At 40.9% G+C, this 23,581-nt stretch overlaps 1 protein-coding gene across 1 annotated transcript; it reads right to left on the bottom strand.

Annotated features, from left to right (window-relative positions):
* Positions 1-63: 63 nt before the first annotated feature.
* NEMP2 (nuclear envelope integral membrane protein 2) lies at positions 64-23,261 on the bottom strand. The gene is made up of 9 exons (XM_069469281.1): positions 23,156-23,261; positions 15,101-15,216; positions 9,040-9,271; positions 8,836-8,908; positions 7,623-7,716; positions 7,017-7,131; positions 5,174-5,399; positions 1,831-2,007; positions 64-1,081 (listed from the first exon to the last, which is right to left on the bottom strand). Exons 1-9 carry the CDS (start codon positions 23,259-23,261, stop codon positions 943-945), a joined length of 1,278 nt encoding a protein of 425 aa, XP_069325382.1. The 3' UTR covers positions 64-942.
* Between the last annotated feature and the right edge of the window lie 320 nt (positions 23,262-23,581).

Genomic DNA, 23,581 nt, shown 5'->3' with positions numbered 1-23,581 from the left:
TCTTATCAAAACTTTATAATCTTAAAAAATGTTTCTCTGTATCACAGTTATTAAATGGCTAGTTGGCCATTATTAAAAAATAAAAAATAAGTCACCAACATCATGAGACCCAAAGCTGTAGGGAGTCAGCTCCTCAGCTTGCATCTAGAGATCTCTTCTTCAACCTGAGTCAGAGGACACGCTAGGCTGGAGTTCTACCAGTGCTGCCTCTAAATATAATAGCTTGGTGGTGTTGCACCAGTTATTCAACCTCTCAAACCTCAATTCCACCATCATTAGCATTTCCCAAACATGTGTTCCAAGAAATATTAATGATATGGAAAAAGGGTTCTGTGGTCAAATTAAGTCAGAAACCACTGCACACAACTTCTCCCCTTTAGGAGATTCACAATGTGCATTAGCATCAGTAAAAGCACTGAGAAGTCCTGAAGTAAATTTGTTTAACTTTGTATCAATTTAGTTAATCTTAGGATCCCCTTACCGACTCACAGTGGTATACTGTGGACTACACTTCAGAAAACACTGGTCCAGTATATTCCAGGTGTCCTCAAGCACTTATATTGATGAAATATAGGAAGAGTAATGCAGAGTCTTATGACACAGGTTCAGGGGATTAAGAGACGATTTCGTTTCCTGGTGTTGACAAGGCACCTGTTCATGTTTACTGGCCCCTTAACAGGATTCCCTTGTTCCTAATGAAAGTCTTCATTTAAGGAAAGTGGTAATGACTCTGTCACAGAATCTTGGTGCCCACCTACAGTACAAAAGTAACAGAATTCACCAAGAATGATAAATTGTTTTCAATATAGGTTAGTTTTCCTTTCCATCGTGACTTATTTTTCTCCACAGCAAATGCTTTTGCCATTGTTCACTAGAAAAGACATTTCTGCCCAACTTTAATAGGATCCCTGCCCTTTACCCACTTCCTTGTCCACAATGAAGTCAACTTGCAGGTAGAGTGTCAGTCCTCAGGTTAAAGAGCTGCTCTTCCAGGAAGACACCCCCAAGGCCATATTGTTCTTCATGCAGACTGATTTCTTCAGGTGACAAGTGGCTTCCTCCAAGAACAAAATCTGCAAATCTAATCAGTTTTTTGGGGGGAGGGGTTAAATAAAGTTAATGTTATCACAGAAAGGTTTATTTGGAAGATAACATGTTCCCTTGCTACTTATCCCTTTAATTAAATCTGACTTTGTATCAATAGAAGATGGCATTTACACAGTGGGTGTAAAAATGAGAATGGCTTATGTGATCCTTCTAGAGATAACTATTCAGGGAAAGAGTAGAGAAGTAGGCAGACTTATAAGCACCAAGTGCAGCCAAATGTACCCACTGCTTTTTAGTTCCTTCTCTTTTCTATTCTTTTATTAGTTTAGATTTATTATTTATTCATTATTTTAGTGTCAAATACTTTCTCTCTTCAGTCTTTAATTTGAGGGAATTCTTATTTGGATAAAGCAATGAGGAAGAGAAAGCAGCAGGGAAAGATGTTGGGGCAGACATGTCTTTCTCGGTGAACTTTAGAAATGATTTTCCACACCAGTAGAATGAGAAGCATGTCACACATCCCATTCCACCTTTCCATTCCCAAATGGAAGTTATCTTTATGGCATTCCCTATAAAACATCAGGTCAATATTTATTCTAACATTAGCAGTTCTACCGTGCAAAGTCATAGTACTGAAGAAAAAGAACCTCTGACAATTTCCGCATCACCGGTTATCTAGGGATGTAATCTATTTTTAAGCTCAAGTGCCTATACCAAACCATCATACGATCTCCAAAATCATTCTAACCCAAGCTATGGCCTGAGCGGCTGAGCGCGGCTTACTTTCTAGGAGCCTGGAGTTTGGAGACCACCAGCCACGATGGGAAGTCGGGTCTGCGGCAGGCTTGGCGCAGTTCCTCCAGAGCGCTGGTGGTTTCAGCGTCAGCCTGTTCCCTGTATTCATCTTCCGTAAGGTAAGTAACCACCAGCTTTCGTGATGTAAACCACTGCTTCATTTTCCTAAAACATTTGGCATTTGGTTGCTACATTCCTGCCCAATTCAATCCTTAAGACTTAAAAAATACATTTCTTAGACAGTAACAGTAATACTTAACTTCCTTTATATCATACCTGTACTTTTCCATTATTGTTATCATGACTGAAATATAGAGAACACACAGTGTGGGCCGAATAGTACATTTTCCCCCACTTTCTGGGCTATCATAAATAATGTCCTAAGGCATTTGGAATCAATCTCTGACAGAGATGTTAATTGCATTTTTCTTCCTTGGTGATTTCTAATCACACAATCAGACAATTAAAAGTCTGGCTTCTTTATGCTTGGCCTGCTGATTTTCTTGGGCACTAACAGAAGCAAGCTTTAGAGATGTCCTTTTATGGAGACCCAGTAAAACACACATGACTTACTGTCTAGACCAAGAAGCTGGGAGGATTTGTGGGGTATCACTTCCACCTAGTGGTGGTGATTCTGACTAATCCTAGAGAAAAAGAGTAAATATTGTATAAAAGTCTTTTATATACAGTAATTTATAATTCTTCCTTCACCACTTACTGAGGGGCTCATGATTGCAATTTTCTTTTTCGAACCAGGAAAGTCCTAAATCTCATAAAATGTGGGAATCTAAAAATTTAGGAATCTAAGAATCTCATAAAAACAATAATGATAAGGTTTTAAAAACATTTATGTTTTATTTATCAATGAGTCTTTCAAAATGTTTTGGTGGTTTTAAATTTAATTTAACCAGAAATTTCCAAATCTGAATGAGCATCAGAATTACCAGGAGGTTTTAAAAACATGCATTTTCTTGAAGATTGAGACCTAAAAAATCTATTATCTTTTGAAGATCTTATGGTTGACAAGCTAGATTAAGGAAGTACTGACATTATTTCCTTTCCCTTTTCTGAATAGTTATGGTTTCTCTAGAGGGAAAACCCTGGACTCTGGGCCAGAAGACCTAGACACAGTCCTGGCTTGGAGGTTTACTCACTGTGTGAACTTGGGGAATTCCCTAACGGTTCTGAGTCTCACTTTGCTCATATGAAAAAAATGAAAGCAATAATAATCTACCTCATGAGGTCACTGTACCGATTAGCTGAGATATTTTGTGTAAGGTGCTTATAGCACAGTGAGTGGGCTATAGTAAGTCTTCAATAAGGATAATCAAAAGAGTAGCTACCATATATTATTAAAATATGCATAAATAGCTCTTTACAAACTAGAAAGTACTGTACCAAATCAAGGTATTATTTCTCTGGTTTATTATCTAACCTACAAGTTCCTGTTTTATTCCCCAGTTCTTCATATAATTTATTCACTAGCAAAATTTAAAGTTGAGGAAGTTATAGCACATTTTGATTATTACAGAACACACAGCAAGTGCATAAAAGAATCACTGTGCAGAACACACTTTGCTCTTGGCATGGCAGCTGGATGGTTAAAGGGAAGGAAGGAGGAATTCTATGCTGGGTTCTTTAGGCCACAAGCCTGGCAAAGGGCCAGGGGCCTGGAGGATGTGGAGTGGCCAGCCTCCTCCTGACAGAGAGACCTCTGGTAATCCTAGTCATTGTCTGCCTCAGGCAAGGGGCACAAAGACAGAACCAGTCAACATCAACCCCGCCAACCCTGCCCTGCCTTTCAGCCTCTGTGCAGCCTCTGTCCTGCCCCTGGTGCATTTAAAACCCTGTGATACTGGCACACACCCAGGCACCAGATCTGAGTCTCCTTCCTCACAATTTTATGCCTCAAACATTTATTCTCTCCCTCTTTCAGCCCTGGTCTCACTCACTGTCCCACCCCAGGCCCTCATCATCTCTCACCTGGACCACTGTGATGTCTGATAACTGGTCTCCTGCCATAGGGCCTCCCTCTTACATCCACTCTCTGCCAGAAGACAGATGGGACACATCTCACCAGCCAATGAGTATTTACAGTGTCTGATTTGATTTTTGATTGTTGAATGTATTTTTATTTTTAATTAGATTAGCTGCCATCATTTAAAAATCGTAAGAATCTACATTCTAATCCTAATTTCCATTTCCAATTTTGCTAGAAAACCAGCAGATCTGACAATGCAGGACCTATATTCCCACATGGCAACAATCAGCCCAGGCTGAGTGGTCACTGCCCCCTCTTCAATGAGGCTGCACTGCAGAATTTCCCACAGCCCTCCCAGTCACCCCCCACCTCACTCCTGCTTGGCATCACTTACCAAGTATCTGCCTGGGCCCCGAGCATCTGGATTGACAACTCCTGTCTAGGCAGCAGTCAGACAGCACTAGCTAAAATGCATAATGTTAACCCCCACCACATACAGGATCAGACGAGGGTCCTCAGCATGACCTGCCATGCCTCCACTGTCCGCCCCATGTGCACCTCACTTGCTGCATCAAGCACTGCCGGCCACATGATGGTACCAAACGGGGCTTTCTCTCTGGCAGGAAGGCCCTCCACATTTATCCATCTGGTTATTTTGATTCATTCTTTAAGATTCTGCCTAGTAATATATCTTCCAGACAAGTTTTCCTGAACTTTTTCTATACCCCCTTAGTTCCTGGGCAAGCTTCCATTTTCATTTTAACACTTAAAAGGAGACAGAAATGTATGCCTATGTCTCAGCAAGTATACCTCAAGGATAAGGACCATCTCCATCTGTGCACCTGATACAAAAACAGGCGCTCAGACTCAATGACTGAAGAGAGACGTAACAAAGCTGTGATAATAGAGGTTACCTGACCTTTCTTTCTGTACTTCAAACGGCTTAAGCTTTAACTTAAAACCTAAGAGAAAAGAAGGTCCTAAATATAAATAAGACCTTTCACTCATTTATGATTCATTTCTGTTTGCTCTTACCTCATAAGCACAACTAATTCCACTAAAGCAGTCCTTGGCTCTAATGAAACGAAATGTCAACTAAAAGTAGAAATTTTAGGTAACCCACATAGAGCCCAAGTAATTTTGTCACTGATTTTAGTAAATTCTGGGTGAGCCTAGGAATGGAGATGGGATCAGATACTTAGAGCTCTCCTTTCCCCTTTCTCAGAGTGAAATCTCCAGATTAAATGTAATTATGAGATCAAATATGACATGTCCAAAAAATCCCCCAATGCAATAAATAAAACCACAGCTCAAAATGTCAAATTGACTAGGAAAAAAAATGACACGCACCACCTCACATAACCGAATGCTTTCAGCGGGTAGCACAGGCTCCTGTAGGACACAAGGAGGATCACGGCCACACAGGCAAACTGAGGCACAGCCACACCAGCATAGACCAGGGCCAGGGAGAGGAGCCGCAGCGTCCACATCAGAAGACATCTGCTCTTGTCGTCCACAAGGGGCCCATGTTTGTAACAGGCAGCAAAGCTGAAAAATCCAACTATCAGAACGTAGCCTGGAAAAGCAGAAGAGGTAAAATAATGTAAATCTGAAATTGAAAAATTATGTGAAAAACCTGGCAGAGCCTTGACTTCAGGAAAGAACACATTGGAAAACCTTAATGTTTGTTTTCTTTTCCCAATGAAGTAAGGTTGAAAAATGCATATAGGGCCAGTTATTCCTCCCATATGAGACACCAGGCTGACTTCTGTAATAATTATATTACAGAATTAATATATAATAATTATTGTGATATATAAGCATGTCTGTTTTTCAGTCCAGTGTCTTAGCTAGGCAAATGGTATCACGGTTGCTTTGGTCAGGAATAAGCATAGTTGTATGTCACAGTCTGCTACAAACACTATTTTTTATTTTTACCTCCTAGTCATAAAAACAAAATGGAATTTTACGGTGGAGGGATCAGGCAGTCACCCTCTGAATCCAGTGTTCAGTCTCATCATTACGAATGGTAGGACTATAAAATATTCTGTTTCCAGTTGTGATCCAAGATGAAACACATTGCGTCTTATGTATTCCAACAAACATGTTTAATTTGTATCTAACTAAATCTCAAGATCTAATTTTCAGTTTACAGGAAATACAGGAGAGTGAAGAACATGTTAAATTATACCATAAAGGAGTCATCAGATAAATCCAGAAAGTGGACATTCTATGGGACAACTAGCTTGGTCTCTTCAGCCTATCTCTATGATGAAAAAAGGAACTGTTGTGGATTAAAAGAGATTTACAGGACAAAACAAATGCAAAATGTGGTTCTGGACCAGATCCTAGTTTATACATGCCATTGAGGATGATTAAGAAATTTTAACATGGCCTGGGTAATAGATGATTTTATGTAATTATTACTTTTTTAGATTTAATAGTTAATTGATTATATAGAAAAATGCTCTTGTTTTTCAGAGATGAATAGTGAAACATTTAGGAGAGCATACCATGATATTTGCAATTTACTTCAAAAATGCTTTAGCAAAAAAAAAAAATGATCTAAAAACATAGAATTTTCAAGTAAAATAAAAAGGAATTGCTTTTGTTTGGGGGGAGGTGGATTTACATGAAAAAATATGGTGCTACGAGGAGAAAAATCAATGATCTTATTCTTCATTATTTCCTAATTAAAACAAACAATAAGAAATACTTTTTTAAACATAAAACAAGGAAAGTCAATAGTTTCTTAGCTTCTCTGTTTTTGAAAAGCCAAATTTTCATTAGTCATATATAGTTAGGATTTCTCACTTTTCCAACTGAAAACATTAACAGAAAGAAATAAAGAGTCACATTTTAGAGAAACTTTTACATTATAAGTTAGTTGTCGTTAGAGCTTAACCACAATTCAGAAGCATGTGTAGTCAAAAGGGACAAATACTTCTTTTTGCTCTTTTGATCATTAGCGTAGAAAACAAAGAAGAATGTCATAGGGGAATCATACAAAATGAGATCTAAATGAACTGAAATCACCAACTATGGGAATAAAATAAAATATTACTTTCAATAGTACCTCTCCTTAGTTCAAAAAGAAAATTTAGATGTTAGAGAGAAATATCTGTCAAAAGAGGACCTCTAGTTGTACTTTTCAGTTTTATCAATAATAGAACTTTTTTTTACATTTACCTACCTAATATATATATTCTGTTTTCATACCACAGCCGCTTCAGCTCTTCCATCAACTGGCACAAAACATACACTGAAGCAAACCAACAACCAACCATTAGAGCCCAAAAGGTGCTATACTGTTTGTGGAAGAAAATAAATGACACATTTTTTTTTTGGTTCATTCACTCTCATAAAAAATAGAAGCAAACAAACCCTTTGTATTAGAAACTTCTACGTCAAAGTGAATTCAGGTCAGTTTAAGATACTCTCTACAGTCTTCCCACTCAGGGTATGGTCCGTGAAATAGCAGCATCAGCATCACGTGGGAGCTTACTGGGATGGTGAACTCTCAGGCCCTCCTGCAGACTGCTGAATCAGAACCTGCGTTTCAACAAGATTCCCAGGTGGCTTGCATGGATATTAAAGTTGGAGAAACACTGTTATAAAGAATAAGTTTATCTTAAAATAGTGCTAGTGTTGCAAGCCCTAATTAGAATAGCTGCAATATTACCATGATGAATTAGTATTTATTTATCCTCAACTAAGTTCAGGGTATTATTTTATTAGTTTTTCATGTCTATGAGATCATGGTTTCCATTTTTTATTCATTTGCACATAGTATACCTACCTTTGGAATATATCTTTTCACCAACAGCAGGACAAAGACTAATGTCATTAGAAGACCTAGCATGGTCCCCGAAGCGTAATAGAAAATAGAGTTTCTGTTAAGACAAGGAGATAAAAGTCATTTAAATGCCAAGAAGTACTTTCAGTATGAAAACCGTTTAACCTGTCAACAGTAGCCATAAAGAACACCGAGAAAGAAAAACTCAGATGGCAGCTCTAATTGTATCTTATAATTTTAAAAAATGAAATTGGTACTTGAAATTTATAGTAAATAGCTGGCCACTAACTAAAAAGGAAATGTCTTGAGTTATCTTCTATATTCAGAATCTGATGTGACAATAATTATTGAGTATCTATCATGCAGCAGGCACCTGTCTGAGAGTTTTACACGCATTCACATCAGCCTAGGAACAGCTATCCATGTCCAAGTTATACAGAGGAGGAAACTAAGGCACCAAGAAGTTAAAAGACCTTCTCCAAGTCAGTATGTGCTAACCGGAGGATTCAGGATTATAGCCCAGCATCTCTGAGTCCAGGCTTTACCCTTCATGCTACGTATGTATCTTCTGCTTTGTAAAGCTCATGGATGACATTAAACACAGTTGATAAAACTATAAGGAAAAGCTCAAAATGAACAATGTTAAGAATAGTTGACCAATGTTGGGTACTGACTAGCATCAGCAAGATATTCAAAAGAGATTCCTTTTTCATAAGAGAAACTGTAAGAAACAAAATATCAGAATAATATGTTTATCCAAGAGTCAGATATTTGTTATATTCAACCTTCTGCCTCCACAAATGTAGGAGGCAGCTCTAATGGAATAGAGAGCAAGGAATCTGGTACCAGAAAACCTGAGTATAAATCTCCACCCTGACGAGAACTAGTTGTGTGATGATGGATGTTGGTTTTCTCATCTATAAAGTCAGAACAGTAATACAGAGCTCATGTAGTTGTTATGAGGATCTAAGAAAATAAGATATTAATGCATAAAATAAAATATGTGAAAGCACTTTGTAACATATACATATCATGCTATGCAAAAAACTTAATGTTTTTTAAAGGTCTTTCAAGCTCTATTTTCAGATCTATTGTTTACAAAACCTAAAACAAGAACTACAACCACATAGTAGTGTGAAAATATTGAGCATACATTCAAAAAATGACCTACACCTGTTTTTAGGTATAGAATGTAAAAGTAAAAGTGAATACTTACTGACTCAGGGTCTTTGCATAAAAGAAAAGGAAAATGCCTGCCACAAACACAAGGAAGAGTTTGAAATCCACGACTGGAGTAAAAAAGACATGCAACAAACATTTTGTGTCAATGTAGTGTTAGTGAATGAAGAAAAAAAGTCAATTTATTGAAATATTACTCCAGAAAAACTGAATCCAGAAAGTATAATAAAAACAGACTTACTATTTCGAGTCACGCTTATTGTATAGCTAAATATCTTCTTGACATGCTCCACAGAGAAGCATATAGTCTCCCCATAAGGATTGATTATTATAGTTATTTCATTAGACTCCTTTGGTGTCCAGAAGTTATTCATCACACATTTGATAAAAGATAGAATGGTTTCCGGATACTGGCAATTATACCTTTCTGTTATATATATAATACTGAGCAGGCCTGGACTGGTAATTTTCACCTAAAAAACAAGAACAAACAAATCCATAAACACAGAGTAAAAACTTCTTAAAAACATGTGCAGAGAAGTAAAAGGAACCCCAGATTGGCTGAGTAAAGAATGTGCACGGTAGTGTTTTGATCCTAGGGGCTGACCTGACATCTATGTTTAGTCCAGACACACACTGGACCACAGACACTTTTGAAAGTGAAGGTTTCTTTCAGCTAGAGGACTGAGGAAAAAAAAAAGGAAGTGAAGGCTTCTTCCATCAAGTTGTGGTTGATTTAACTCCTTCTTCTAGCAAGTTATTGTGTCCAAGAGACATATTAAAAAGGATGACATAAAAAGTACAGGCATATCTAGTTTTATTGCATGCTGCTTTATTGTGCTTTGCAGATGCTGTGTCTTTTACAGATTGAAGGTTCGTGGCAACCCTACATATCTAACCCTTGCCAATAGACCAAGTAAGTCTATTAGTGCCATTTTTCTAACGGCATGTGCTCACTTTGTGTCTCTGGCATCAGAATTTTTTTGGAAATGAAGTATTTTTAAAATTAAGGTATGTACTTTTTTTTAGACATAATGCTATTGCACAATTAATAGACTACAGTACAATGTAAACATAACTTTTATATGCACTGAGAAACCTAAAAATTTGTGTGACTCACTTTATTGCAATATTCACTGTACTGCAGTGGTCTTTAACCAAATCCACAAGATCTCCAAGGTATACCTGTCATGGGTAGCGAACTATTTGGTTATAAACATAATAAAAATAGGGTTTATATCTCCACCATTTTCTACTGTGACTCAGAAAAAGCACTTCCTTTCTCCGGTCAGCTAAGCATATGTAATTCAGGGTTCTCTCACCTCGCCTGCCTGCAGAGAGCCCAACCTCAGGTCCTATTCAAATTGCACAACAAAGCACTAGCTACAAGCAGATGGTGACAACCCAGTGGTCATTAAGTGACAATTCCCCCGCTGCCTTAGTTTGTCTCTCTATTTCTCTTCTTTGTCCAAGAGTAGGGCAAGCCTGTAAAAAGAAGTGAGTGTACCAGCTTTGAATCTCAGGCATCAAGTTTTATCACTCACTACCTACCAACTCCCTCATTTCTCTTTGACTTTGGCTTCCAGCTCATTGTTGCCCTCTCTCCAATACTATTAATACTTCCTGTCATTCTTCTTGGGGATTTCAATATACACAATCAAAACTCCTTCTAGTACCTTGGCTTCTCAGTTCCTGGAACTCCTTTCCTCTTATGCTTTTTCTTCCATCCCACTTCAGCTAATCCCTCCCGTGGCCACAACATGGATCTTGTCAGTACCAGACTGCAGCCCTCCATACACAGTGCTTAATGCAACCCACTGGGTGATTGCCACGTTCTATCTTTCCAGTGTGCCCCCTCTAGCACTCCAACCTCACCAAGGATCTGAACATTCTTCCCCTGCTCCTCACCTAGTCCCTTCTTACCCAGTTAAATCCCATGATCTATTATTATACACCATTCCCTGGCATGTACCCTTGAATCCTCTGCACCCCTCTTGCTTTGTCATACTCACTTGCAAAATCCAACTCTTCACCTATTCCACTCTTGCATCTGCACCACCAAATGTGCTGGAGAAATGCACAGTGGTCTCTTTTCAAATCCATGACTGCGAACATGAAAAGGGACCTAAAAGCTACAGTCACTCATACGACACATTCTTATTATTGATTCTTCAATTTTTGCTGAAATCAACAAATGATTTCACAACTTCTCCTTCCTCCATATTCCAACACCTCCTCCCCATCCTCATTCCCAGCTGTTGATCCTTCCTACTTCACTGAAAATGGAAGAACTCAGAAGTGAAAGTCCACCAGCTCCTATCCCCACATCCACCTATCTGTTAGCATCTGCAGGCACATGCTCTGCTTCCTGCCTGTGAGGAGGAAATGTCTGCCAAAGAAATTTACATGTTCTATTAAAGGAAAGGCCCAGACTTGTCCACTGGATCCACCTTTGCCTACTCAAGGACATCCCACCAGCACTTCTTCCTTCTCTACCAGATCATTCCTATCAGCATATGACATGATGATATTTTTTCCCATTTAAAAAGAAAAAAACAACCTTCTATGGACTCCACTGTTCCCCTTCAGCTACCTGCCATTTCTTTGCTTCTCATTGCAATAAAATTCCTTTAAAAAGTTGCCTGTCTTGCAGTCTCCAGTTCCTTTCCTCCCATTCTTTCTTTAACACACTTCAATCAGGCTTCCATCTCCAACAGGCTGCCAGTGACCCCACAAGGCTACTGGTGCCTCCATGTTGCTATATTAAACAATTAATCCTGAGTCACAGCATTTGGCACTTCCTTTCTCCTTGTCACAATTTCTCCCCAGGGCTTTCAGATGTCTTCTTCTTTACTGTTGTTCCTCTCTCTCTTCTGCCGGCTCCTTCCTTCTCCTTGACCTCTTAATATAAGACTGACTCAGGCTCAGTCATTGGTCCTTTTCTCTTATCCATCTGAACTCACTCCTTAGTCTCATGGCTTTAGGTATCATCTATACAAATATGCATCACTACTTACATCCGCAAAAAGAAACACAGGAAAGATACTTCAAAAACCAATCAGACTAATTGCCTACAAGGATTGGGTAGGAATGAATAGAAGGGAAGTAGGAGAGTGAGACTTCCCTGAGAGTACCTTTGTGCAGAGTTTTGACTTTTAAGCAATATTAATATTGTATGCACTCAAAAATAATGATAATAAAATCAACTAGGATGGGGAAACTCCTGAAATGGAAACAAATAAAAACAAACTACATTTTGAATGAGTAATATATCCATACTAAAGGGGGGTGGATAGGAATGAATTAACCTAAGTAACTTTTCTTTAGATAGGGTCTCCCTATGTTGCCCAGGCTGTATGGAGAACAGTGGTATGATCATAGCTCACTATAACCTTGAACTCCTTCCTGGGCTCAAGCAATCCTCCTGCCTCAGCCTCCAAAAGTGCAAGGATTACAGGTGTGAGCCACCATGCCCAGTCTAAGTAACTTTTGAGCACAGTATTTAGACTACATACCCTCACACACAAGATAAAAAACACTATAAACAAATACTGAACTCCTGTTATTAGGTTTACTTTTTACAATGGTGTGACTTAGCAATTCTGAAACTATATTCAGTATATTCTAGGATTAGGCAAATAAGTAAATATATTTGAGGACAATGGGACAGGTTTCTCACTATCAGAAAAAGGAGTTACAAATATGGAAATTAGAAGACTAGAATGAACCCTGTGTATTAGAGATATCAGAACTCATGTGTTTTAAAAGGTAGATACAGATGTGTGAGCCAGTGTATGAGTGTGTGTGTGTGTGTGTGTGTATACACATAGGACCATGATATCCCAGTACCAATGAATGTACCTAATGCTGAATGTTCCTTGGGAAAATGTATGATTTAAGAGCTGGGTCTAGAAAATTACAAATGAGCCTGGAACATCTTGTTTGTTTGAAAGTAAAGTAGAGCTCAAAAATGACAGACATGAATTAAAAGGACACAGAAGCTAGTTTGAAGGGGCTCCTACTAGCCAAATCTAGGACAATTTGAGTATCAAAATGAATAATGAGAGGAATGGATTGTAGTCTACTGAAGGAACTAACAATTCATGACACTATATGGGTATAAATAAATAAATAAACAAGAGGAGGAAAAACTCTTCCTCGTAGAATACCAATGAATGTAAAAGGAATAATGGTTAGAAAATCACTATTTAATAAACATTGTCACGCTAATTGATTCAGACAAGCATCACCAATGGATAATAAAACTAGGGGGTGAAAGTCTGATGAGGAATAGGATATCTACATAGTCTTAAATTATCTCCTCAAAATACTCATTCATTAAAGAGGGAAAATAGTAATTTTATCGTGGAAGAACCTGACAGATGCCACCTTTACCTTGTGATCAAAGTGGTGCATATTATCAGTCATGGTACCAATCAACATCATGTGCCCCTGATACAATGTTCAAGCTATTCCCTCAGCCTGGAAAACTCTTTCCCCAGATACCCCCTTGGGGCACTCATTCACTTCACTGAAATCTTTCTCAAATGTTACCTTCTCAAGGAGAACTACCTTGACCACTCTTTTAAATACAGTGATTGGCCCCCACTCCCTTCATCCTACTTATCTTCCTCTACATTTTTTTTTCATAGTGTTTACTAGTTTCAGCGCTTTCTTCTCTATTACATTTGTTGTTTACTGTTCCCCATCCCTGAAAATGTAAATATCCACATGGACAGGTGAAGGAAAAATGTGGGTTTCCCATTACATAACAAAACACTGTGCTGTGCTAGCCTGGAGTGCTCAGCAAAGTTGTTACAAAATAGATGAAACAGGTACCAAGATAACTACTGGGCCCAAGAAAGGTGCCCAGCACTTACTTGAGTGTCTCAGCACTTTCTTGTCTTGAAGTGGCCAGCTCAAACCAGCCCTGACTGATTTAGAGCTGCTTTGGCTGTCCTATAGTGACGTTTAGCTAACTGTAATACTTAAAATCACCATCTAGTGAAAAATTATAATATCATTAACATAAATAACATGGGTTGCATGACAGCGCATGATGTGGTACTGTACCTGCATGATATGTTTCACTGTGAACAAGCAAAGATATCATATAAAAACTTTGTATTACCCATTGGGAAGGGATTTAAGGCAATATCACAGGGTGGGCAGATGCAGATTTTGCAGGCAAGAAAGCTCCTGTGGAAGAAATTCCTGTACTGCACAGGAGCAAGTGCTCTAGAAAGAAATCTCTAATTAAACTCATCTAACTCATCAAGCTGGCCTTGTTTGAGTCATTCTTTGGTTTCTCGGTTCTCTCTCAGTTTGGGGGGTGGTTTTTCTACACTGTCCCAGGATTTTCACAAAACAACCAGGATCTGTTTTGTTCACCAGTGTATTTTAGGAGCCTAGAAATAATTCTTGGCACTTAATAGGTACTCAATAAATATTTGTTAAATGTTGACTGAAGGAAAGTACTAGGCAATCGAGAGCAACTGCTATCTTGGCCATATTTGGGATCAGAGGTTACTCCAGATTTTCTATGTAGAGAGGCTTGGGATAGCAATTTTGGAAAGGGTGGGTGTTATCTTGAGATGTGTCTGAATAGCAAGCACACCGTATTCATTTATTTTTTATTTATTTATTTATTTTTTTGAGACAGAGTCTCGCTTTGTTGCCGGGACTAGAGTGAGTGCCGTGGCGTCAGCCTAGCTCACAGCAACCTCAAACTCCTGGGCTTAAGCGATCCTACTGCCTCAGCCTCCCGAGTAGCTGGGACTACAGGCATGAGCCACAATGCCCGGCTAATTTTTTCTATATATATTTTAGTTGGCCAGATAATTTCTTTCTATTTTTAGTAGAGACGGGGTCTCACTCTTGCTCAGGCTGGTCTCGAACTCCTGACCTTGAGCGATCCACCCGCCTCAGCCTCCCAGAGTGCTAGGATTACAGGCGTGAGCCACCGCGCCCGGCCTGTATTCATTTAGATGGTATATTCATTTGGAGTGGTGTCGGGAGGAGCTGATGAAGAGTATGGAGTAATTTTTTTTTTTTTTTTGAGGCAGAGTACCGCTCTGTCACCCTGGCTAGAGTGCTGTGGCGTCAGCCTAGCTCACAGCAACCTCAAACAGAGTAATTAATGGAGTAACTAATGTCCCCTGTCACATTGCCCTTCCCTTGAACCCCAAGACAGCTTTCATACTGATTCACAGCTATATGTCACACAAAAAGTACTTTCTATTCTCAAAATGGTACATTTTAATTCTGTGTTCTTATGACATGATTTAAAAGTAGGTCTTTACCTGCACAGTTGACCACATGTATTTCCACTTCATTTGGGAATTTTGATTGAGGCAGTAACAGTCTGACTGAGAAGTTTTAATTAAATCCATTTCCTTCAAAGCTTTACATCTTTGACCTGAAAGACAGAAAAGGAAATATATTTTCTAAATCTTTAATTGCCCAGCATCTTTTCCCCCCACCACACACGGAGATAAAGGTAGCAGTTTTAACATTCTGTGACCCATAAATTCTTCTACATGGTAATTATAGTCCTTCAGTCTTTGCAACCTAGCAGGAGACAGAAAATACTACAGGCCAGTGTTAATACTGCTATGACATATGGAGGGCACTGTAAGAGCAGAGGACAAGCACTGCTTCAGTCCTGGAGTAGAGGGCAAGAATTAAGGGCAGCTTCCCAGGAAAGATGAAACACGAGTGGAAGACTAAACGGTAACTAAGACAGAAGTCAGGAGGCGGGGCATGGGGACAGGGGGTGTATAGCAAGTGTATACAGATGAGAGAAGATGAAGAAGATGAGAGAAATCATGAAAGTAGCTCAGTTTCGTGATATCTGATTATTATACTGATGAGGGAACAAGGATAGAGTATAGGAATAAACCACCTGCAGCTGGAGAGGTCAATCGTGGTTACCAGTACACTAAGGAATGTGAACTTCATCCTGAAAGCAAAGCACCAAAGGATTTTAGGTTAAGTATCAGAGTCTCAGCAAGAAACTACTGACACTCAAAAGGGTTTAACTGAAAAGAGTTCAGTAAAGATGTGGACAGGGTTAAGGTGCTAACAACAAGGTACTGTGACGTTCCCAGGCATCAACAACAGCAGGAAGCTTTTAACAGCCTAGTTCTGAAATGGCAAGGGGAGGACCCTATGCTACTGGAGCCATTGAAGCTGAAGGGACAGCTGTCTCATGGAATGCAGTCACTGCCAGAGCTTCCATGGAATGGTGGAGTGAGGGCACCACAACCCGTCTCTCCTGCCCTCGCGTCAGTGCCTTGAATTGACCAAACCTGACAGGAAGACAAGAGGACAAAGAAGCCCAGACGGTACAGTCCATAGAGATCAGCTTCCAGGCACTGAGCAGGGCAGAGAAGGGCTCAGCATGGATCTGCAGGAACAACCAGGGAATGACCAGCTCAATAAGGAAGTGACAGGAACATATTTGTATTTTGGAAAACACATTCTATTAGCAGTGTGGAATATTAGACAAGAAGACTGAAGCCAGAAGAACCACAAAGGAGGCTACTGAAGCAATCTAAGCAAGAAAAGGACTAAGAGAGGAGGGAAAAAAAAAAACAGACTAAGAGCACTTAGGAAGTGAAATCAACAGACTTTGGAGATTTGTTTGATGAAGGAGAACAAGAAAATGATGTGAAGTTCCTGGTGACTGAAGAGATAGTGAGGCCCTTCACTTGGCTAAGAAATACTGGAGAAGCAGCAAGTTTGTGCAGGGAAAAGGGATGAGTTCAATTTTGGACATACTGAGTTTTCGCTGGTAGGACTACATGAAGATGGACAGGTCTGCAGCACAGGAGAAATCTGGCTAGAGACAAATGTAGATACGTGTGTGTGTGTGTGTGTGTGTGTGTGATGTATAATTAAATATAGAATACAATACAACACAACACAATTGAGAGAGAGAAGTGCTATATTACAGAGGTTCAATGTAAATGCCACAAGAAAATTAGGGTTCATTTTCTTCTGTGGCTACTGCTGTATTTGAATTTGAAATGAAGTGAGATGAAAGTCATAAATTATTCTGAATCCAAGATGAGGTGTCACCATCACATCTGTCAAATAGGAAACAGGAACAAGGAACACTTATGACTATACACAGAAATGGGCCTTATACTCAATCCCCGACTCCTCTAAGAAAAGTGTGGTCAGCTGTTTTCTCCAGAAAAACCTGAAATGAAGCTAGAACAAGTGCTACACCAAAGCTGGGGAAGAACTGGGTAACCAGTAATAACTAGTCAACAATTACATCCAGTTAGGGAATATTGAATAAGCTCAGATAGGTCCCTGTCCTGGCTTGAAATATACTTAGTGCTAAATTGGAGAAAAGTGCAGACAGACTTGGGAAAAGGATGCTAGTAATGCCCACCACCTCCTGAACCACAACTGGATAAAAGTCAGGGTTCTCAGGTGGCTACACCAAGCAGGAAAGTTATGTGAGGACCTAGCGTATTTCATTGTGACAGCCAAATCATTTCATCTTCACTCTTTACACTGTGATGCAATGCATATGTTTTTAAATATATCAACAAATTTGCAGAGTTTAAGAATTTGAAATGCAAACATAAGAATCCAGGTTAACAGCCAGGTTTCAAAAAAGCATGAGAAGAAAGCTCTAGAGGTTTTTTGTTAAATGCAAGATACTAAAAATTAAAAATGTGCTGCTGCATGGTCTGTCTATGCAAAGGAGTATGCAGAACCAGTGCTATAAACACACAAAGCAACCAATGCCGAGGCGTGTTCTTGGGTATATCTGAGACGGAAATGACTCCTGGCCAAGAGCAGCACAAGGAAATGTTAGCCCCTGGATGTCAAAGGGCTGGCAGCTACTGTAGACAGGATGTATGTCAGGAAGGCAGTGTAGAACCTGGAAGAACTTGAGCAACGACGATGAGAAAACACTAAACGCCCCCAGTTAGTGAGCAGCTGAGGTGAGATCTGGTCTCTGGACTCGCCTTCCCGTATCCCATGTTCTGCCTCTGCACATCCTCCCACGGGAGTCTCTGAGCAGGAACTAAGGCTACAGGTAAGAACTTTATACTGGAAGTCCTCACTGAGAGGGAGGAATTCCCACCTATGCTTGGAAAGGGAGTGCATTCTGGCAGGGGAGGTGAAGAGGATGATAAGGTCTCAGGTACACAGTCCCAGAAGCTCCAGACTATTACAAGAATGTTTACCTCCAGACAGTTCTTTCTTCACCACACATGTGCTCAATGTTCAGAAGACTTTTCTCATGAGTGCCTCCAGGGTCCCTCCTGCAACTCCTAGTGATCTCCGCTACATCAAAGACTAAATCAACTCCCACAGAACAGTAGTGATCTGAGAAAATATCCTCTTTGTGGGGCCTGAGATTTACAAACAAATGCTACCTTCAAATGAGGCTTTTTCCATTTGGTCCTAAGTCTGTCTCCTAAATCATTAATACCTGTTGCTCTCAAGAGCAAGATGATGCAATTTAAGTACAGTATAACACTGTAATTTGAATTTAGGAGTAATTGCTTCTGTTACCCAAGCCACATTCATGTTGCACTTGGATGACTGTAACAGCCTTCTAGCTGGTCTCCCTGCTTCCAAAATTGCCCCACAATTCCCTCCACAATCTATTCTCCAATCATCATACAGATCTTTTTAAAAACATCCATCAGAGCACATATTTACCTGCTTGAAACCGTCCAATGACTTCCTATCACACCATAATAAAATCCCCCTCCCTTCCAAGGACGTGAGTGCCTCTGTGACCTTCCCTCCTCCACCTTCCCTCCCACTTGGCTGCTCCAGCCTCACTGACTCTCCTGTCCTCAAGTTGCCGACACACAGCTATCTCAAGTTTCCTCAGCCTGCAACCTTCTTCCCCCAGATCTTGGCAGGGCCTGTGCCTTCCAACAACTGATGTGTTTGCTCAAATGTCTCCTTCTCAGGAAGCCCTTCTTTGACCCCACTGTCTAAACCAGCACACCCCAATCACTTTCACCTGCCTTCTTCTTACTCTGCTTTCTTCCTTCTTCTTATTACATATGTATTTGTTAGCTTATACTGTCTCCGCATGAAGTCAGGGACATTGCATGTTCATTGCTGTAACCCCCCGCACTTAAATATTTGCCTTTTGTGTGTGGCTTGTAATTTGAGAGGATCAGTGGGTTATTTGGGCGTGTATGGCCTAGCCAGTGAAAGCCCAATCTTTGCAAGAGCCTAGCCAGGGCCAGTCAGCACCATAAAAGGGAGTGCACTCCCCTTGAAACCACCTGATGAAATAGGACACCCTCTGCAGCCTGTGCTGTTGCCATACCATCTTCAGAACCCACACAACATGAGGGCCATTCTGGAAGGCACAGGCTACACCTCCCCTTACTCTACCCTATCATCAATGTACCCTTAATTAGAGAGTTGAGCACTGTAACCCTTAATATCCCCTGGACTAGAGACCATCTTCTCGCCGACAGAGGAGGGCAGGGGGAAGCAAGAAGTGACAATAAGCTTGTTTTTGTTTGACTCACATACCACACATCAGGGTATTCTGTGCAAGGGACCTCCCAGTTAGAAGAAATGAACTTGTTCTGAATTTCCCCAGTCTTCAACCAGATTAAGGAAAGCGCAGATGGAGGTAGGTTGTCCTGACTGTTGGTACCTATAGACATGCTACTAAAAGCATGTTGCAAAGTGTTTCCCTTGGAATTCTCCAGAGTGGCCTCTGGCTTTTGAGGTGAAGCTGATGTGCAATTACACAATACATGGGATGACACAGACAAGCAGTCAGCATTTTGTGGTGTTCTCTGATTGCACTTTGTTCTTATCACCTCTCTCCTGAGGGGAATGTATCCCAATCAACCCACACAAGAACTCCTTAAAAAAAGAATTCCTACCTAAGGGACCAGCCACAAGAAGTCACGAGCCACAAGCCTAGCTCCAAATGAGTTCATGTGAACCTTAAGCCATGGGCTAAATGGACTAGGTATAAGGCAGTGACATGTGACAAGATTGCTTTTGTGGCCGGCTCACTGCCTTCCTAGAGAGACCAAATCTTTTAATCTTAGATTGATTATAAAGGTTATGTCTTTCCTAGGACTCTCTTCCTCTTAGCAATCTTCTTCTAGACATTCTACTGTTAAGTTTCCATCTCCTTATATCCAACTGAGGGTAAGAAATAGAAAACATAACCAGTTTGACTGCTTATTTGGACTCCATCCCTGATTAAGCCCTGAAGCTTACTACAATTAGCTGGTCTCTAAGCCCTGGACTGAGCATTGCCTCCCTTAACGCCCTGCAGTCCTCGTCAGGCTCTCTTGATCCTTTCAACTTATCTGACTTCTGCAGAACAGTCTATTTCTGGACAGTATGCTCAAAGCACTAAAACAAGTACATGAGGCATTAATTATTTACATTAAAGATTCAAGTCAAGGTTACCTTAACCAATGAAATAGATCCCTTAGTTCACTTAAATACCACCCAATTTATAAATATTCAATTAATCTAATTTTAGGATTACATATCTTATAAATAAAAAGGGAGAGCTGCATATCACCTACTTGAATTAATAAATTCAATTTAAAATATCTCCTTTTGTAGTACTTTTTGTCACTTATTAGTTTTCCTAAATGTGTAAGTATATATTTAAGTTAAAGAGTTTAGTCATAAATACAGGAAATATATTCACTCAAAACTTCAGAAAAGAGCAGGTAGTACTTAAACCTACCTATGGAACATGCCAAAAATAAAAAGCACAAACACCTCTCAAGTCTTAGACCCTAACCTCAGCATAAAAATATTGCACAATGTTCCTCCTGAAAACTTAACCTTACAGGGCCCCGATGTGGGAAAAAACTATCTTCAGATAAAACTATAACAGAATAATAATATAAGACTTATTCTCCGTTTGACCTATAGCTGCTTTTCTTTTGAGACAAGGAAGGGGAGAGAGAAGAGCAGGAAAAATAAGAAGCAAGATTCCAACAAACCTTAATTGGGGAGAGTTCAAATAGAGTTAGGATTTTTCTTAGTGTTTTTTGTAAATTCACATTTTCAAAGGAGTTAACAAGTGGTACCAAAGTTACAAAGGTGGTAACTATTCTCTATTAATCCCAGTATTTTTTTAATCTGAATATCAATCTCAATTTTAATTTCTCCAAGAATGCGAGAATGAAACTGGAACGAGTACATGCTAATGCATATTCAAATCTGATTTTAACTTCAAGCACAGATTTTTCTTCTCCAACAGATGAATTTGAAAGCTGTGGTTTCAAATGACCTATTCTTATAGTTTAGGCCTGGGAAGCCATTTCCAGGGCCTGAACTTCATCTCAGGGCAAGACATGGTTTCTAGGGAACTCACCCACTGTTTGCAAATTATGGGCAACTCTTGGCTTGAAGTTTTTCTTCTTTCAGCCAGACAACTACCTGCCCCTCCTGTGTCAACTGCCTCTGACATTCCTCCAAATATGATGACAGAAAGCTGGCCTTGGTTTGGATATTTTCCATTCCACAGAAGGGTGTGTGTACTCAAGACAAAATTTTAGACTAGAAAGAGACCTTAAGTATTAATATCACCGAATCCAATTATCATCTAATCTCACATTAAGGAAGATCCTTATATAATGAATAGAAACACCAGCTCTTTCATCTCAGGGTTCTTCATAAAAATCACTGCCTTTTGGAGCAGCAATGGTTCTCAGACCTAGTCTAATCCAGAGCTTCCAACAGTGGCACTGGCACACCACAGGATCCCGGATGCTTCACAGTCTGTATTGTAAAGCCTATTTGGAATTGCAAGCACCTCTATAAGGCTACAGAAATTGCCATGTTTCTTAGCTGTGAACTAGAATTTCATCATTCAATGGTATCCTGCATGTCTCCAAGAAGCATTTATGGATATCTTTAACAAAATAGAGAAGTGAGCTATTACCACTAAATGTGGTCAACACAAAAACTTGAAAAACATTGGGTTCACTGAGGCAAACAAACAAAAAAAAAAGATGAGGAAAATATTGGAAACTATTCAGCAATAAAACATCCTCATTTTACTGATGAGAAAACTATGGTCCATAAAGATTATGGGCCTGGACCAAGGTTAAACCACAAGTTGTGTCTAACCATAATGACTGAACTAGAATCCAAGGTTCCCGGTATTGATCTAGGGCTATGTCTAATTTTCCAGCTGCTGCCATGCCCAGAAACCCTCCTCCTTACACAGATTTATGTTTTATTTTTTTACCAACATATACTTGTTACATTTCTTACTGCCTACGCCTTTATTCCTTCATCTGTAAAATGGGTATATAAATGGTAGGTTCCCCTGTAGGACTTCTATGAGTATTAAATACGATAGATAATGCAGTTAAAGCACTTGTAACGCTGCCTAGTACATAGTAAACACTCAACAAACGTCTGTTCAATGAAAACTGATACAGAACTGTTCCTCAAGATACAACTCCCTGCAGCTGTGGCAGAATTTGATGCCCGCCTACTCAACATTCATTCTCTCCTTCATCTTTAGACAAGGAACCCTGATTTCATTGGAGGGAGGGCCATGCCCAGCTAAAATCACACACTTGACAGCCTCCTCTGCAATCACGGGTGGCCAATTGATGGAGAGTGCATCCAGGAAATCTTTTAAAGGATTTTATGGTGGTGGTGGAGGGGGGGAGAAATGAAACAGAAATGTTAAGCTCGAGTTACATTGGTACCAGTTCTGGAGTGAGAACTCAGTTTTCTGACTTCCCTGTCATTCCCAGATCCTTCTCCAGTGTGCCAGGATCTTGAGAACACTCCACAGGTAGCCCGTGAGCAGCTACCATTTGTTTCCTATGAACCAGGCATCATGCACACGTTAAACACCACAACAGTCCCGTGAGGCTGCACCGTCTGCGTCTCACTTGAGACCAGTCATGTTACTCACTCAGGGTCACAACAGTCAGTCAGGGGTAGGAGAATTTCGGTCCGATTCTAAATAAGAAGCTCTTAACTTCTCCACTGAGTCCAGAGGAATAGCTAGACAGAGAAATAACAAGGTTTTCAACATAAACTGATGCCCTGTACCGAAAGTCTGGAGACTAGGGTCGGCTGTGCCAGTAAGCGTGGGACCTTAGACAAATCAAAACACATCTGAGTTTCGGCTTCAGTAAAACGAGGGAATTGGGCCAGACTGAATTGTGCCGCTGCTTCTAGTCCTAAAAATCACAAAATATCCAAATGCCAGCAGAGGAGCTAGGGAAGCCCAAGAAGGCGGGGAGGGCCGGCGGGGCCTGCCCCGGAGCAGGCCGCACCCGCGGGGTGACCCCGAAGCCAGGAAGGGGAGCGAGCCCGCCGCCGCCACCGGGCGTCCGCATTACCTGACAGCGCCGCCGCCGCCTCCTCCCTGCACATGGCGCCCGCGGGCAGCGTGGCCAGGGGCGGCAGCCAGAGCAGCAGCCACCACCGCCCCGGGCGCGGCCGCATCCCGCCCGGGGCTCAGCTCCGTGCCACCCAAACCCAAGCCCGTGGGGGTTGGCTCGGCCGAGAGGAACGGAAATGGCGCGCGGTCTCGGAGGAGGCGGAGGGGGCGGTGAGGCCCGAGCGCGGGAAAGGGGGCGGCCCCGCCTCCCCGGGGCGGGGGGAGTCCGGCCGACGCTCCCACCTCAGCCCGCCGCGGCGGCCCAGGCCCGGGAGCTCCCGAGGCGCTCTCGCGGCCCCTCCCGGGCCCCCGGCCCCCGGCCCCCGCGCCCGCCGCGCGTCCCGGGCCTCGGCCTGCCCTGGAGCCACTCGGCAGCGTGCCGCAG

Source organism: Eulemur rufifrons, chromosome 1 (assembly GCF_041146395.1).
Source record: "Eulemur rufifrons isolate Redbay chromosome 1, OSU_ERuf_1, whole genome shotgun sequence".
Classification (NCBI taxonomy): Eukaryota; Metazoa; Chordata; class Mammalia; order Primates; family Lemuridae; genus Eulemur; species Eulemur rufifrons.
The sequence above is the reverse complement of the archived record's forward strand: the minus strand, read 5'-3'. Positions and strand labels throughout refer to the sequence as shown.